At 41.5% G+C, this 17,174-nt stretch overlaps 1 protein-coding gene across 2 annotated transcripts in view; it reads left to right on the top strand.

Moving 5' to 3' along the window:
• The window catches only part of LOC143487674 (von Willebrand factor A domain-containing protein 7-like), a 65,209-nt gene that overhangs the window by 45,239 nt on the left and 2,796 nt on the right, over window positions 1-17,174 (top strand). Inside the window, exons 6-12 of one of the 2 annotated variants that reach the window (XM_076986735.1) lie at window positions 9,467-9,653; window positions 9,849-10,021; window positions 11,999-12,111; window positions 12,695-12,811; window positions 13,235-13,402; window positions 13,877-14,009; window positions 14,219-14,371. In XM_076986735.1, coding sequence (XP_076842850.1) covers window positions 9,467-9,653; window positions 9,849-10,021; window positions 11,999-12,111; window positions 12,695-12,811; window positions 13,235-13,402; window positions 13,877-14,009; window positions 14,219-14,371 — 1,044 coding nt within the window. The remainder of the gene's footprint in view (window positions 1-9,466; window positions 9,654-9,848; window positions 10,022-11,998; window positions 12,112-12,694; window positions 12,812-13,234; window positions 13,403-13,876; window positions 14,010-14,218; window positions 14,372-17,174) is intronic. The other variant, XM_076986734.1, reaches the window with a different exon arrangement.

Here is a 17,174-nt window from a genome sequence, read left to right as displayed (position 1 = left end):
CAGGTCTAAACCATACTATGTTTATCCTAATTAGGCCTAAGGGGTCTTAACCCAATTGGCCCACTCCTATTACTAGATATACAGTACACGACCTGTACTAGAGATGTGCCAGTACTCCAAATGAAAACATCCCAATTCTATTGATAGAATAATTAGGTTCTTGGTAGGATGTGCGTCTCTCTGAAAATTAATGCTTACCTGTGAACTTTATTATTGCTAAATGGCCGTCCCAGCCGGCCGGTAGTATGATTATCAACTCCTAAAGCTTTATGTGAAACTCTCCAAGGGATCTCAATTATGCAGCTACTATTACAACAATATTGGCCTTGACCCACCATGGATCCATATGCACAGGGGGCAGTCCCCTGTAAGGTCCTTTAACATGTTGTTAAATACTAACAATCACATTGCTACTACTTTCAATGATAATACAAAAACATATAGACAAAAACAATGTTATACAAGGCCTGTAAAACAACATTAGACAATATTACTGAACATCCAAATACATCACAAAACTTTTACTGCAGCATCATCTTTTCTTCTGCCCTGTTGGAGGCAAGATTATCTTCTTATCCCGCGAAGGAGGTCAGGGTGGACTACCTGATTGTTGAACCTCCGCTCTCAGGTGTTATTTTGACCTGTCGTTTGAGAGCTCCGTATCTCGGCGCGCTGGTTCTGATGCTCAGTACCGGCTGAGGTGGTACCACGTTTCTCCTTTGCCCTTTAATCGGACAGTGTGATGTTCTCTTTAGTGACCTTGAATGGACTGGTCCACCTGGGCTCTGACCACTTTCTTTTGATGACCTTAAGCAGGACCCATTTGGTTACCGGCAGGTCCGTTGGTTCTAACTCCTCTCCTGGTACCTGGACAGAATAAGCTTCACAAATTACTTTTTTAGTTCACTGTAACCTTCCTTGTACGACCCCGAGTGTACCTGTCAGGTTTCGCAAGCGCATTGGGGGACCCCCGAAAACTTCTCACTGTCATGAGCTCAAACGAAGTGAATCCTGCAACAAAATTCACTGAAGATCTTCTGGCCAACCATATAAATACCTTTGTGCACATACCTTTACCTTTACCATTATACTTACCATTTATAATCTCCATTTTTAGCCTGAGATTGAGAATGATAAACCAACCCACATTTGTGTCTCAAACCCAAATTTTGTTCCACAAATTTTAGCTCCTAGCTAGTAAAGTGCATCTCATTATCTGAGCATACTTAATTTAGTATACAATGGTGCAGTATCCAGTAATTTTTATCAACATTCTGCAGACTGACCTCGAGTCATCTGCCCTGGTGGAAATGCTTCTACCCAACCTGAGAATTTATCCTCAGCCACTAACAAATAGCTTAATCCCCGTATTGGTATTTCCATACCCATGTAGTCAATCTAAACTTCATCTCCTATATTCATTGCATTTGTACATAGTCTTACATATGTGTATTTCCTTACACAATTCTCTGCTGCTGTAACAATGCAAATTTCCCCACTGAGTGATTAACAAAGAATTATCATATCCTATCTTAGCTCCTTTGGTCCAGGGAGCCTACTCAGACCTTTCCTTAAAGCATGACAGCTGTTATGCATATTTCAAATATCACATTACTCTGTCCAGTCTGCTATTACGTCAGTATAGGTACCATCAGTTAACCAAAATTTTGCTTCATTTATTTCTACCCACATGCTACCCTGTGTGCCTCAGTTAACACTGGATTGATCAATAGATTCTATATAATTAGTTTCCCATTTGGTCCTTTCCAGAGTTCCTTATTTCTTACCATATTTACTCAGCAATGCTATTTTATTTTAATAATAAAATTTTATTTAAGTACTCTATTTCTTAAATTTTTTCTCTGGGGTCAATTTTCCTGTACTTTACATAGCTCTAGGTCCTGTGGTCTGCCTTGCAAACCATCTAATGTGCTCCTATTTGCCTCTGTCTCTCAGCTTACCCCCTTTTGTTATCTTGTCACTCTGTACGTACAACCTCTGCTTCATGCTGTGTGCATGGTGTTTTCTAACAGGTGTATCTCCCCCTTTACTGAAATATCATTCAGGAATGTATTTCAGAAACTTCTAAAAAGAGTAATAAGTTTTAATCAGTAATTTGCTAAGTCCACAGCCTATGCCAATGTCTGTTTTTGTTTAATAAATTAAACTTTAAGTCCTTAAACTTAAAATAAGTCCTTCTTTGAGATGGAAAATACTAGTCAAATGAAGTTATTTTAATACACTAGTTATTACAAGATTTAAATTAGCTCACACTCAGAAAGTTAGTTGTTACCCGATGCCTTGTTGTACTGGTTTCCTATCATGTTTACCTACTCCTTACCATGTGACCATGGTGTGAAGATAATTAGATTTGTGGAGTGGCGGAATCTCCCATTATCTACCAGCACTGTTGCGCATGTCTCAGCTTTGCAGGGTTGCCGCCCCTCAGGCCCCAGTAACCTAGTTTACTTGATCCTGTAGCTGTTCTTCAAATTCCTCCCATGAATTGGATCCCCTCCTATGTCATAAGACAAAATAACATGAAATGGGTCGGGTGGCAGGACAAAGGTTCAATCAAAGTGATCTGGCTTCCAGGAAATGAACTGGGAGTGGACGCCCCTCGCGGCTCATGAGTGAGACTTCAGGAAACCCCTGTAGATAGCAACCGTGGAGGCCAGTCTGTGGACTTCAGGTGCATCAGGTGTCCGCTGTCTGTGAACAGTGCATTTGTAATGTCTCTTTCACAGGTTAACAGGTGCAGTCTTTGATCTCAGGAACCTGTGTTTAGTGGCCTGCTGGCCACATTGTACAGTCATTTGAACAGTTCTGTGCAGACTTTGATATTCTCCAGCCAGAAATGATAGTCTTTGAGTACCGCCAGTGAGGGACAACATAGGGTTTGCCGTAGCTTTGCTGTCCGAGTTCTCATCAGGGCCCCGCCATTGCCCTGGTACTGCAGAAGGGTTTGGTGCTGGACCTCTGACCTCTGGCCCTCCTTCATCCTACGGTTCTGTGGGGACTCTCTTTCGCCCAATGACTCTCCTGAACACAAAGAGAACATCCACCCCACCTGCCACAACGAAGTTGCCAGGATCACTGTGACCTTCCTTGCCCCTTCCCAAAACCCCTTCCTCTAAAATTTAGGTTAAACCCAAACTGTTAATACTACTGCATAAAATAATACACTTAGGGGACATATTGAGGTCTCTAGGGCGGATCCCCTGTGCTCTGAGATCTTTTAGATTGCAACAGCTTGCTCAGAGACATTTTATCTCTGCCCAGCTTCAAGAAGAGTCTCAACACCTTCCTGTTTAGATCTGCTTTTAATTAAGAAACTCCAACTTTATTCTAATTGCCATCTTACTTTCTTTATTGCAATATTATTTTATAATTTGTCACTCTATTACATTCTTTTATTATGTTTGATTTCTTTTTATTTTTAATTTCTTTTAACATTTTTCTTTTTTGTCTATTCTATAAAACACTTTGAGTTGCATGTATGTTTGAAAGGTGCTATCCTAGTCACTTTAACTGGCATCAGGTTTCTCATATTAAACTGACAACATACAGACCTATTCCAAAATTAGAAAAACATAGAAACATTGATTATAATTCAAAAAGCTACTTTCCTAGATTATCTTTTTAAGGCCCTCAGTGTAAACGATTTCACGTATTTATCTTTATTATTATAATACTTAACACCACAAGTCTGCCAGAGCCAAGCTCTCTAGCTGCTGTCAGCTTGTCCAGTTTTAGCTATCCAAATACCTCACCGTTTCACTGACATGTCTACCTCAGTCAAGTCACTTCGCTGTGTGTGTGCTATTTATAACCACTCCATCCAAGTCTCTTTTAAAATGCAGTTTACACTTCACCCCACGGCATGCGTTCCTTTTTTTTTTTTTTTTTTTTAGCCTTAAATACTAATATTCAGTGTCAAGGGTAACTCGCGCGTTTTAAACTCCACGTCGTCGATTTTTTTTCTATTTGTACGATTCCTGTTTTTACATTAATTCCTGGATAACTTAGTTAGTGGGCATTACCGAGTTTAACTCATACGGTGGTGGTGTATCTTCCTGAATATCTGCTGTGTAGACCCCGCTCATTCTAGTTGGTTATGAACAACCCCCAGCAAACAGTATTTGTACATGTGTCACAGAGCTAAATCTTCTCCGCGTTTGATAATTTTGCGAGTTAAACGTGTGCACTTTAGCCAGTTGGTCTATTTTGCGATGATGTAACAATTCTCGGTTAAGAGGCGGAGGCAAATACACGAATGAAATTTTACTTTTTGCTCGCTTGTCTGGGCACACTGTCCCTACGCAACAGGTGCGCGCTGAGGCATTTCTCTAGACGTTCAACTAAGATTGATTACTGGTTACTAAATACAGAGGAGAGACAAAACCCATACTGTGTACAAACAATCCTGATTTCAATACTAAATGACATAACCTAGCGTTAAGATATAAGAAATTATGAGGAAATTAAATACACCCACTTACAATCAAAACTAGAACACCTCAGACAAAGCACATACTATGCTATTTGTTAAACAACGAAGGAAGAAATTTATCCGATGACTTATAGCCAATATATATATGGGATACAGAGAAACAACTGTCATTAACAGGACAAACCCAGTGTTAGCAGGTATGTGTACGCAGCAGCTATGCATGCATCTCCAGGTCTACATCGAACTTCTCTTCCTGTGGGAAATAACCGAGGGACATCAGTCTAGTTTGCGACTGGGAACTTTTTATTATAACCCCAACATACGCAATAACAACTTCCGGTATTTATTGAATCAGAATCAGGAAAATGAACGCCCACACATCATCCTTCAAAATAAAAGGACCTTAGAGCGTACATATTAACAAACATTAACACCCAGCAACCATTTAAAGTATAACAAAGACCGTCAGCATAGCGAACCCAACTTATTCAACACAATAAACGACACACGAACTTATTAACAACCGGACTTGTTTTATGATCCCTAAAGTATAGTTTTAGACTATGGGTTGGCCTGAAACATATTCAACACTTAAACAATGACAATATATGAACCTACAAAGTATAGTCTGAGACTAGGGGAGGGTGCGAAATTGAGAAATTTAACTCAGAAGTAAAACACAAGTAATCTCAGGACGAGAAAATAACCACGCACGATCACTAAGCTTTACCGACCAAGGAGAACTTATATACAATATGCAAGCAATGCATGGAACAGAAACAGATGCAATAGACTTAATTATACAAAATGACTCACAGCACGCCTTACTTACTATGCAAATGAATACTCAACGTAATCGCCAAAGACACAAGGTACAGCTGATACTAAATATATGCAGGACCAAACCAAAGGGGAAACCTGAATAAATTAAATACAAATGAGGGAGGAGTCACATATTACATACGAGACTCTAATGTTTTATTTTGATCAATTAATTACATCTGAGGACACACGATTCTGTGTTGGTCACCCATACTGTCACATAACAGCCAGCCCTTCAAATATCACACTGCTTATGATATTCTTCAATAGTATAATCACTTTACTAGTCACACTCATCTGTTCCACTAAGGTACTCCATACCCTTAAAACCAACATTAATTCTACTTAAAACCATTTATAAAACTTGCATTTTCCTCACCAGTTACATACGTTGATAAAAACAGATACTCACCCGGAAGTTCTAAATATAGAACGAGAGTTCCGTTCTGACACCGTGAGGTTTTACCATCCTCAATCAATTCAGGTGCATTATCCGGCTTTTTGCTTTATCGAAATAATATTAATTTATGGACTCCTTAAGATCCAAAGGTTAATATCAATACCCAGCTCGCAAGACTCAAACTTGCGTAGGTCTCGTTCCTCTCGTCAAAGGAACGGATCGGTCGCCACACCACGGAATAAACCTTAAATAAAAACTTGTTAGTTTTCATTATTACACAAAAACTTGTTAGCTTTCATTTTGCCGGTAGGGACTCGAACCCTAAAATCACCTTTATGGGACTCAAACCCATTTTCCATAGTATACTTATACCTTTTCAGACAAGACTGGATTTAATTTAGAATCATCCAAGTACTGTCAGTTCACCACAATTTAGTTGCAATTCAAATTTTGCAGATTTGTTTTAACAGGTTCTGCTTTACCACTATTGTTGTGCCGGCACGGTCAAACTGTCAGTCATTAGATGAAAAGAAAAAAGTTCCAAATTATTTTGCAATCACGTCGGGGCTCACCAAAATGTTGCGCTTAACCTTCTTACCTTAGCGCAGCGTGTTCGTTGATTGCAAAAGAAAACATTACCAGTCTTGTCTTTAGCCTTTTATTAAAAAAATACACATAGGCCTATTAATTAATACAGAGATCTCTGGAGAGCTCACATTACCTAATCATGTCACCCCATGTGCAGCTCTGAAGCTGTCTGCTCTCTTCACCATTATATATGCTTTCCTTCCTAAACATAGGAGCTGCACATTCCATTGTTCAACCTACAGCTGTCTCTATTCTGGAAGCGAGGTCTTACTACCTGGCCTCACCACATAAGGTCACAGTGAGCCTCCTCTCACACATCCCATTTTAGCCTACTGCAAACGCATGGAGTATTGGAAGTGGCACACAAGCACGTACACAGTCATTCTTACTAACAAGCAACTTAATCCTTAATATAATGTAAGCAAAACATATAGTAATTAATATTAGATATTTGATTAATACTTTATGACTAGTCAAAATATATAAATTATGATAAGCTGTTGATTCAATACTGTAATGTAAACAAACTATGAAGGGATTAAGATGAAAACCACAACATAACCCAGGTAGAAGCTCTCAGGTATATCTCTTGGGTATCTCTCTCAGGTATCTCTCTCAGGTATATCTCTTGGGTATCTCTCTCGGGTATAACTCTATATGACACTTTTTATTGGCACACAGTTCTTTCACCAATACAGAAACAGAAGACCCTTTTAGTACGTCAATCACAGGGATGTGCTAAACCACGTTAGTAACCCGCTCCATGGTGAATTATGCCACACCCCACTTACTGTAAACTTAGCTGTCCGGTAGCATTGCCTATAGGAATCAACAACAAAACAATGCAGCGAAATAACGACAATACCCACAGTTTAATCCTGTCTGTGCATGACGGGAGAAAGACACAGGCCCTGCCTCTCCTGCTACCTCTCAAACACCAGGATTGTGGAGTGTCACAATCAGACAGAGTAGCAGACACTCACAGATGTGGGAGGACAGGATTTATTACAAAGAGACTTACCAAAAACAGGACTGAGAAACAGTTCAGATCAGCAACGACAGACAGAGACCAAACACTAGAGCACCAAACAAAAGATGAATGAAATCAACAGGAGAGCAAGGATGAAAATAAATCTAGACAGACTAACGCTCTGAAGAGATCTCTGCAATACTCAGCAAGCAATGACTGAATATTCACAAAATATATGGGGTGTGTGACAGGTGAATTCAATTAATAGACTGGTAAGTCCGAATGCTGAGGAGTCATGTGATCCTCTGCAATGTTCTGGGTACTGTAGTGTTCTGTAGTGCTTTGTAAGCAGGTGGAACATCATCCAGCAACCTGAAACGAGGTAGCAATGCGGAAATTAAGAGGCAACTCCAACCGAAAAGTAATTTAATTAATTATTTCAGTTATAGGAAACGGACCGATATACCTGGTTGGAGCTTTCTGCATCCCTCCTCAAACCTGAGATCCCTAGTCGAGAGCCAGACCCAATCACCAGGATAGAAAGAGGGTGTATCTGTCCTTCGCCTGTGCGCCTGCTCCTTATAATGGGACAGGGCATTTGAGATGTTTTGATGTGTTTCCTCCCAGACCTCCCATCCACCACAGGGACCCCGGATGTTATGGCTGTCCAGGGAGCCAAGGGTGGTTGGTAAACTAGTATACACTGGAATGGACTGATCTTTGAGGTAGAATTAACTAGGGAGTTTTGCGCTATTTTTGCCCAAATGAGAATATGTATTATTCATCTGATACGTATTAAATTGTATGCACTCCTGAGGTCGAGTTTATGTGCATCCCTAAGTTGCTCCAATGCTGCTGGAATTAGCGGTAGCGGGTAAGCAAATTTCTTGGTGGCATTGTTTAGTACCCGATAGTCGATACATGGCTGCAAACCATCATCCTTTTTCTTTACAAAAAAGAATCCGTAAGCAACAGGGGTTTGGGACGGGCGAATAAAGCCCTGAGCAAAAGCTTCATCAATGTAGTCCCCCAAAGCCTTCTGCTCCTCCTGATTAAGAGGATAAATGGGGGATTTTGGCAGAGAAACACCATCTATGAGCTCTATAGCACAATCATAGGTTCTGTGTGGAGGCAACTTAGTGGCTTGAACTTTACTGAACACCTCACTGAGGTCTGTGTATACCTCCGGTATAACTGATTGTTTATGGGACTGAGCAATCTAAACGGATGTAAAGCGAATACTCAGAGGCATTTTTAAAAACACTGTGACAGACAGAAGGCGGACCAATACAAGAGTTCACGCTCAGTCCAAGAAATGAACGGGTTATGTTTCTCTAGCCACAGCAGGCCTAAAATAATAGAAAAATCCGTAGGGAGCACTAACATGGGCAGGTCTTTGAAATGCAGAAAACTAGTCTGCAGTCCAACAGGTACTGTGACGTGAGATATGGGTTCACCTCCAACCAGTAACCCATCCAAAGCACGGAATAGAGTTGGGCAGGGACTCCACTTCTATGCCAAGCTGGTCTATGATTGGTTTGAAAATGAAGTTCTCTTTGGCCCCGGAATCAATCAGGGTTGAAACAACAAGCGAAGCAGTTCGGCAGTAAACCACAACAGGAATCAAAAAAGATTTGGAAACTAACCCCTTTGTGGGAACACTCACCACTGGCCAGGGGTAGATGCTTGATTACGTAGTGGACGCCGTCCACAGTCATGCCTAACATGACCCGAACCTCCCCAGTATAAGCATAGCCCTTCATGAAGATGATGCAGACGTTCCTCGGGCGACAGACGACCAGAATCACACTGCATCGGTTCAGCTGATGGGCTGAGTCAGGGAGGGGAACTGGCGGCAGATTCTCGGTGAGCAGAAAAAACTGGTACAGATGCACAGCGCTTACTGACCGGCTGAGCAGTTGATCAAGACGGATTGACAGCAATAAGTTGATCTAGAGTTTATTTCTCATCTCGACAAGCTAGTTCAGTGAGAATCTCAGGATTAAGACCATTGTGGTAGACATTTTTAGGAGCCGGCTCATTCCATCCACTCCCAGTTGTGATGGTACGAAATTCAAGAGCATAGGCACGGATATAATAGGACAGACGGGTATAATGAGCCTGACAGGAGTCCACGTGATGGTCATCACTACATGTTCATCATTTAAGTATGCACAATTACAATTACTACTGCCAGATGTACATATTTTCCTAACTGAATGAAATTCACTAGGAAAGTGCAGCCATGGAGGGACGTTTGACAGAACGAGTTTTGTGGAGCCCAAAGGCGGCATCAACAAGGACAGCACCAGCTCCCCACATGGCAGCCTCCATTTTGTGGCAGCAGATGTTGCCATAGCAGCCACAAAGGACCTGCTGCAGGACATTAGAGAGACATCAGGAGACAAAGAATTTCTGAGGTACATGAGGAAACATTACGGGTGCAAAACAAGGTTTAACTGTTGCGTTTAGTTGATTACAGGATACTGGACCAGTAAAACTGGCAATTGTTGTTTAAGTTCCAGGTGAAAGTTGGAGATAAAGAACACTAGTTTAGATTTAAATCGGTTTAGACACTCATGCACTGTCTCTTCTTCTTGTGTTTTATATGGCAGACTGATGGGCATCTTTCCGTCATCCTCAGGCCTTTGTTTCGTGATTGTCACCTCAGTGAGTACAGCAGATATTATCAGTGAAGTCCAACGTCTGACTGCCTTCATCATTGACAGCAGGCAGGGCACCACGAAGGAACCTTCATCCTACATCCTTGTCCCATTCAATTACACAGGTGAGGAAAGATGGTTGGGGTTATGACCCAAGTGGGGATGACGGATAATGATGGGGTGGGTTATGAGGTATGAGGTGTGGTTCTGGGTGGTGACAGGCTGGGTTATGAGGTATGGTTCTGGGTGGTGACGGGGTAGTTTATGAGGTATGGTTCTGGGTGGTGACGGGGTGGGTTATGAGGTATGGTTCTGGGTGGTGATGGGGTAGTTTATGAGGTATGGTTCTGGGTGGTTACAGGGTAGGTTATGAGGTATGGTTCTGGGTGGTGACGGGGTAGTTTATGAGGTATGGTTCTGGGTGGTGACGGGGTAGGTTATGAGGTATGGTTCTGGGTGGTGATGGGGTAGGTTATGAGATATGGTTCTGGGTGGTGGGGTTAGTGTCAGCCATATAGAGAGAGAGCAAGCAATGTCAACGGTTCAGAATTCATGATCATCTCAATCATATCCATTTCAGTTCCATGAAACACTCAATGCTGCTTTCAAAAATAAAACTATGGTACTTGCTATTTGAACTGAAAGTTGCTTGTTATGACACAGTTAGCTAGTGGCCACATATGACCTCTCTGTTTTGTAATGCAATTAGCCTCAAATATTATATAATGTACACACCCTGATCATCTCAACTGATGGTTCAGGGTGTGGACTCGGGTGACACCACTTCAGAGACCCTCCCCTTACATTACAGCAGGGGTGCCCACACCTTTTCAGCTTGCGAGCTACTTATAAATTGACCAAATAAAAGTGATCTACCTACAATAAAAAACAAATATATGCAAAACAAATATATTTATCCTATATTATCATTATTTAAGTTATTATTACTGTGAAATATTGTGTATTCTTTCTTTCCTTTTCCTTTTAGGATAAATAAAGTATTTTATTAATTTTTTTATAGAGTATTTCAAAGAATCACTAATTGTAGCGATACTTGTAATTGTAACTGTATTCCTCAATAGCTGGAGAGCTTTGATTGAAGATAGTATTTCCGATTTGTTTTTAAAGTCTCGGAACAAGGAAGTAGCGGCTTCAACAGATGCCTCTTTTATCATCTCTCTGTCTTTGGAGGACTTCTTGTGCTTAACAATTAAGTGACTACCCGAAATTATGCTTGAACAGTCCGAAAATGATGCTTTGGTTTTAGGTTTCTTACTCGGACCAGCTACGGCACTCATTTTTATACCCTTTGTTGTATTTAGTTTAAATAAATTGGAGGTTAGCTATGCAGCAAGGTAACTGAACAAGTTAGCGTGGTTTAACGCACATGCTTAGGTAGTCAGAAGTTCAGACGCCAGATTGGCTACAGTCAGTGCAGATGAATCAAAAAAGCCTGTCATTCATCTCCAACTTTTGAATGCGATCTACCCACAGTTCCTTCGCGATCTACTGGTCGATCGCAATCGTCATATTGGGCACCCCTGCATTACAGTATCTCTGGCTACTCTCTCTTCACCAGGGGTCACCAACCTTTTTGAAACTGGGAGCTACTTCTTGGATACCAAATATTGTGGAGGGCTACCAGATTGATACACACTTTCGAACGAAAGTTGTTTCGTGGGGATGGTGGGGATGGCGGCGAACTAGAGTTGTTGAGTGGGGGGGGGGGGGGGGGGGGGTGCAAACGAAAGTTGTTGAGCGGGTGGGGGGGGGGGGGGGGGGGGCGTTGAGTGTCAATTGCTAAGCGGAAAGACCGCTAGCAACTGCAGACAATCTCTAATAGTAGCGGAAAAAAAAAAGGATGCAGCTCATTGGTGCATAGCACTATAGTGAGCTATTTTTAGAACAGGTCCGCGGGCAACTCGTAACGTCCTCGCGGGCAACATGGTGCCCGCGGGCACCACGTTGGTGACCCCTGCTCTACACTATTTGTGATTAGGTTAGATAGGGGTTGTAGTACTGAACCTGAAACTGAGATGTTGACCTGCTGTTTAGAGTATTAAAAAGAATGTTAATGACTCTGTAAGTTGATGCTCTTACAGGTTTTGGACCATTGACACAAACAACAGACTTTGGTGATTTCAATAAAACGATCAATGCTCTCTCAGCCAGCGGAGGAGGAAACAGGTCTGAAATGAGTCTTTCTGGACTCTGGGTAAATGTCATTCATTACATCAGGGGAGACTCCTAGTTTAATGACATAGTTGAAACTGAAAATATAAAAATAAAAATGAGGTAGCCAACAAATATTAAAAGGGCGATTTTGTAAATTGGTTTATTTAAAGTTATTGTGGAATGTGGAATTAAATAGAGTGGGACTGTAATGGTTCTGAAAGTCCCTTGTAAGCAAGTCTAACATGAGCTTGAGTATGGTTGGTCTGTCAGTCTCTGTCAGACTGTCTGTGTGTCTGATGGTCTGTCTGTGTGTCTGCATGCGTGTCTGATGGTTCATCTGTGTGTCTGATGGTTCATCTGTGTCTGTCTGTCTGATGATTTGTCTGTGAGTCTGATGGTTTGTCTGTGTCTGATGGTCTGTCCGTATCTGTCTGCTTGTGAGTCTGATGGTTCGTCTGTGTGTCTGATGGTCTGTCCATATCTGTCTGCATGTGTGTCTGGTTGATTGTCTGTGTTTGGTTGTTTGTCTGTGTGTCTTATTGGTTTGTCTACGTGTCTGATGGTTCGTCTGTGTGTCTGATGGTTCGTCTGTGTGTCTGATTGTCTGTATCTGTGTCACCCAGCTGGCTCTAGCAGCAGCACCTGCAGGGTCTGAGATCTTTCTATTCACCAATGCAGAAGCGAAAGATGTCGAGTTGAAAAGCACCGTTCTTGCACTGATTGAGAGCATGAAGTTCACAGTGAGTGTTCATCTTCAATCATAACCAACAGCTCCATCAGATCACTAAAAACATCTATGATATTGAAATCAGGTGAATAATGTAACGTTGGCCCTGGTTGGAATAAAAAAAGAGATGGTAAACAGAAGGGGATGGGGACATAGATGAGCTCTGTAGAGGTTTAGGTATGATATTTACACACATCATATATACACCGATAACCAAAATACAAACACACTGAATGAGTGTGAGTGGATGAGTGTGGGTGGATGATTGTGAGTGGATGAGTATGAGTGTGAGTGTATGATTGTGGATGGATGATTGCCACAAACCGGAACCTTTTGCAATTTATTGATGCTTAAAGGACCCTAAAATAATCACCTTAACAGTTTTTAACCCTCTACATGTGCATCATAAACTTCAGCTGCTTTCATTGGACATCAGGTGAACGTTATGCTGACCAATGCTTTGAGCAACACTGGCCTCTTGAATCCAGTGAACCAGCTCTATGAGGACTTGGCTTTGGCCTCTGGAGGACAAGTCATGGTGCTCACCAAAGATCTGCTGACCAACGTCACCACCTTCGTGTCCAACTCCACCATTTCTGCCCTGGTAATCGTACTGATATACAAAAGTGGTTTATGAAACGTTTAGTGTGTTTTTAAAAGCAGCCATCTATGATATAATAAAATGGATTTAGAAGGAAACAGTGCAGCAGTAACCATGGCTACATGAGCTTTGAGTAGACTGGAACATTACTGGGTTTACTGGAACATTATTGGATTTACTGGAACATTACTGGGTTTACTGGAACATTACTGGATTTACTGGAACATTACTGGGTTTACTGGAACATTAATTCTACTGTGCAGTGTGAATCACAAGCCCATTTTATATTTCAGCTACAATCTTTTTATTTTAGCTCTTCTTATAGAATAATGCAAGAAAAAAAATATACATGTTCACTGAAGGTATTACAGTCACACTCACCTGTATATACAGTTGAACTAACCTCTCGGTGCCTTTGTGATATGTAGTAATAAATAATAGCAGATCATTAACAATAACCTGCTTTTGTTTTCTCAGGTGAATATATTTCAGGTTGTGAGGAACCCTGGCAGAGAAGAATCGTTTTCCTTTGTGGTGGACTCCTCTGTCACAAACTTGCAATTCTACATAAGGGCAAATTCAACAAATTTCACCATCACTTCTCCCTCTGGTTATCTGGTTTATTCTTATTCTTTGTAGCACACTTTCCTAAAAAGGTCATGAATGCACAATAGTGCATTTTTATGAAATGTTTTCACACATCAGGTACTGGCTACTAAACTGATGATCAGTGAAAGTTTGAAGAACAGCAGATAAATCCATGTGCTGATGCAGTAATGTGTGCTGTGTAACTACAGTTGGGTTCTCCTCCGTTTACAGGACAGTCCCAGAAGAGTCAGGAGATCTACGGTTCCCTGGGTGTGATTCTCACTATCGGAAACATCTACATAGTGCAACTCAAGAACTCCAGCCAAGCAGGACGGTGGTTCATCTACTTCAACTCATCTCAGTCCTACACTATCAAAGTTATTGGTACAAGTTAAAATTCACCTTTCATGGGCATTCAGTGACAGATTTAAAATCTTTGTTTGTGTATCAGCACTGTATGTATTTACAGGACTTTTGTGTGCAGACGTGTTTGGATATAGAAACTTTGTGTACTTCACCAAACCTTTGAATATATCTACATCTCTTATGACAGTATATATGAAATGTTATAGGAGGTGGAATCTTTGTATAAATAACATGAAATTCCCATCTCACTGTCCCCTGGTCTTTTTCCTTGAAGCTTGGGTCCTCTACCAGAAGCCAAGGAGCTTGAGTCTCCTGTGTAGTATCTCAGCTGTTCCCATGACAGCACTTTTCTGGATGTAGATGTTTGATGATGTTCCTGTGATCTGCTGGAGCCTTTCTCCCAGGATCACAGCCCCTATGAGGGCCGTTGTTTCCTTCACCTTCCCCATCTTTACTAGCTTTTCTTTAAGCCCTTGACTTTTTCCTGATGTTCTATCACCTGGGATCGCTACATCTATCACTACAGCCCTCATCTGCTATTTGTCTATCGTTACTATGTCCGGTTAATTAGCCAGTCACACAGCACAGCTTAGTTGTTCTCCAGGATTTTTGTGGGTGTATACCACTCTGACCATGGATCACATACTTGTGCATATTTGGCACAGATGCTTCTCTTTACTATTACTATGCTTGCTAGCATTTTGTATCCCACTGTTATGTGTTTGATTGTTTCAGGGGTATCATTGAACAGAGCTTGTTCATGTGCTGTCATGAGTAGTGCCTCCTGCCTTTCAAACCACCTTTTTCTAGTTATTTTTCTATATCAGCCACTTCCACTATTTGCCGATGGTATGTACTGTGCAGGGGTTTGTCTTCACCCTTGATACTTCAGGATCAAGATGTCAGCTAATAATCCAGGACTGGATCGATCTGTTAGCAGCTAGTTAATTTGCGCAGCCAGGTACTCATGGAATGCAGTCTGAAGGTATGGACCATGTCAGGACCTGGAGCTCTCCAGCTATTCACAGGTGTCCAGTTTCTTGGGCATCCTCCTCTAAATTCTTTTGTACTTCTTCAAGGGTACAGCCAAGGGTACAAGGCTTCCTCTAAGGACAGCTGTGATGGCTTCAGGTGCCTTCTGCCATTCTGCAGTCTAACTGCTCTACATGTTGCAATTATCTTGGTTTCCAACCTCTTTCTCCACAGAAGACCCTTGATGATGTTCATCTTGTATCCAGGCATCTCATGAATCACTGTTGCTGTGGTATATATCAGATTTTTGGTCACTGTGATGGTCACAGCTCACCTCTAGTGTTGCATTTACGTCTTCCAGCTGTCTTTCAAGTAATCACTTCATCCTGGTAGTGTGAGCATCTGGTGTTCTGCAGTTTCAGATGTGCCTCATTGTTGTTGGGCTTGGTGCATGAACTCATTGGGTCTTGGCTCCCCTCTAATCTGTGTTCTAGTGTCCCTTTGCTGTAGCATTTGTTATGTACTCAATCTGTAGTTCTGACAGCAGTTGTTGGAACACTGAGCTGCTAGATGTTTCAATCGTAGTCTTCAGTGTTTTGTGACCGATTCATGAGGGACCTCTTGACAGTTCCACAGCTTTGCTCTGTCCAAGGTCTTCCCAAAGTGATAGACATCTCAGTTGCCTTGACAACACATTATCAAAAATGTGGAACTGTCTGTTGGGCCTCAAGGACTGAGAAACATTGGTCCAGTAGATGTTGAGTTTTAAATTCTCTGAATTTTTCTTCTCACATTAGGTTGTTTGTGTTGTGTTGTGTGTGTGTGTGGGAGTGTTAGGGGTGCACGATATGACAATATAAAATCGTGAATGGCGATGACGAGTGGAGAATCGCAGGCGATCTACCAAATTAGAGAAACCATGTAGATCGCCTTTGCCAATCAGTGCAATGACTTTTTTATGCTGGTTCCCACCGATGCGGCAGATGTAGGGCGTAGGACTGACCAATCACAGCGAACTGTGTGTCTTCCACGCCTCCATGTTGTGTTTGTAAAAACTAAAAACTGCGTGGACAACAATGGCTGAAAGCCAAACCGAGGAGCTGGTAAACAAGAGGAAATCCACCTCTGTAATCTGAAATTGATTCGGATTTTCTTCCACTGACCAAGACCAAACTACAGCGATATGTAAAGTGTGCAAAGAACACGTGAATACGTCCGATGCCAGTACAACAAATTTATTCAATCACTTGACACGTAGGCATCCCAAGTAATGTGCCGAAAGTGAAACTATGTGGGCAGCCGCCTCACAATTGACCATAGTGCGCGACTCCGCCACACCTCGCGCGAACAATGTGTGGTAGTATAAAGAAACATCCCTCAAAAACAGGGGAAGGAACATTTACCTGACGAATTTTAATGTTGCTTTGTGTTTCAGGTTTGAAATGTGCTGGAATTTAGGCTAAGTAGCCTACTTGAAAATGCTTGAAATTGAAACTACTTCTTTCACAACAAATATCTGTCTGACTGACTCTCTTGTATTACGTTAACAAATATGAGCCTCTTGTAATTCCAGGACGAAACATGAGAGAACGTGAAGACGTTAAGATTGGGCGTTTTGAAAATAAACCACCATTAAATAATGTGATAAAAAGCGAATTATATCGAATCATTTCAACTATATGTATAAATATTTAACTTTAAGTTTAACGTGCTGTGAAATATTTAGTGCAATAGTGCACTTTAACAGTGTAACGAACTGCGTGACGCAGAGCAGGGAGGCGGACACAAACGCTGAGGAGAGCGAGATTTATTGAAGGGAATTCCAAAGGCAGAGTCGTAATACCGGGCA

The sequence above is a fragment of the Brachyhypopomus gauderio genome, unplaced genomic scaffold (genome assembly GCF_052324685.1).
Source record: "Brachyhypopomus gauderio isolate BG-103 unplaced genomic scaffold, BGAUD_0.2 sc49, whole genome shotgun sequence".
NCBI lineage: Eukaryota > Metazoa > Chordata > Actinopteri > Gymnotiformes > Hypopomidae > Brachyhypopomus > Brachyhypopomus gauderio.
The sequence above is the reverse complement of the archived record's forward strand: the minus strand, read 5'-3'. Positions and strand labels throughout refer to the sequence as shown.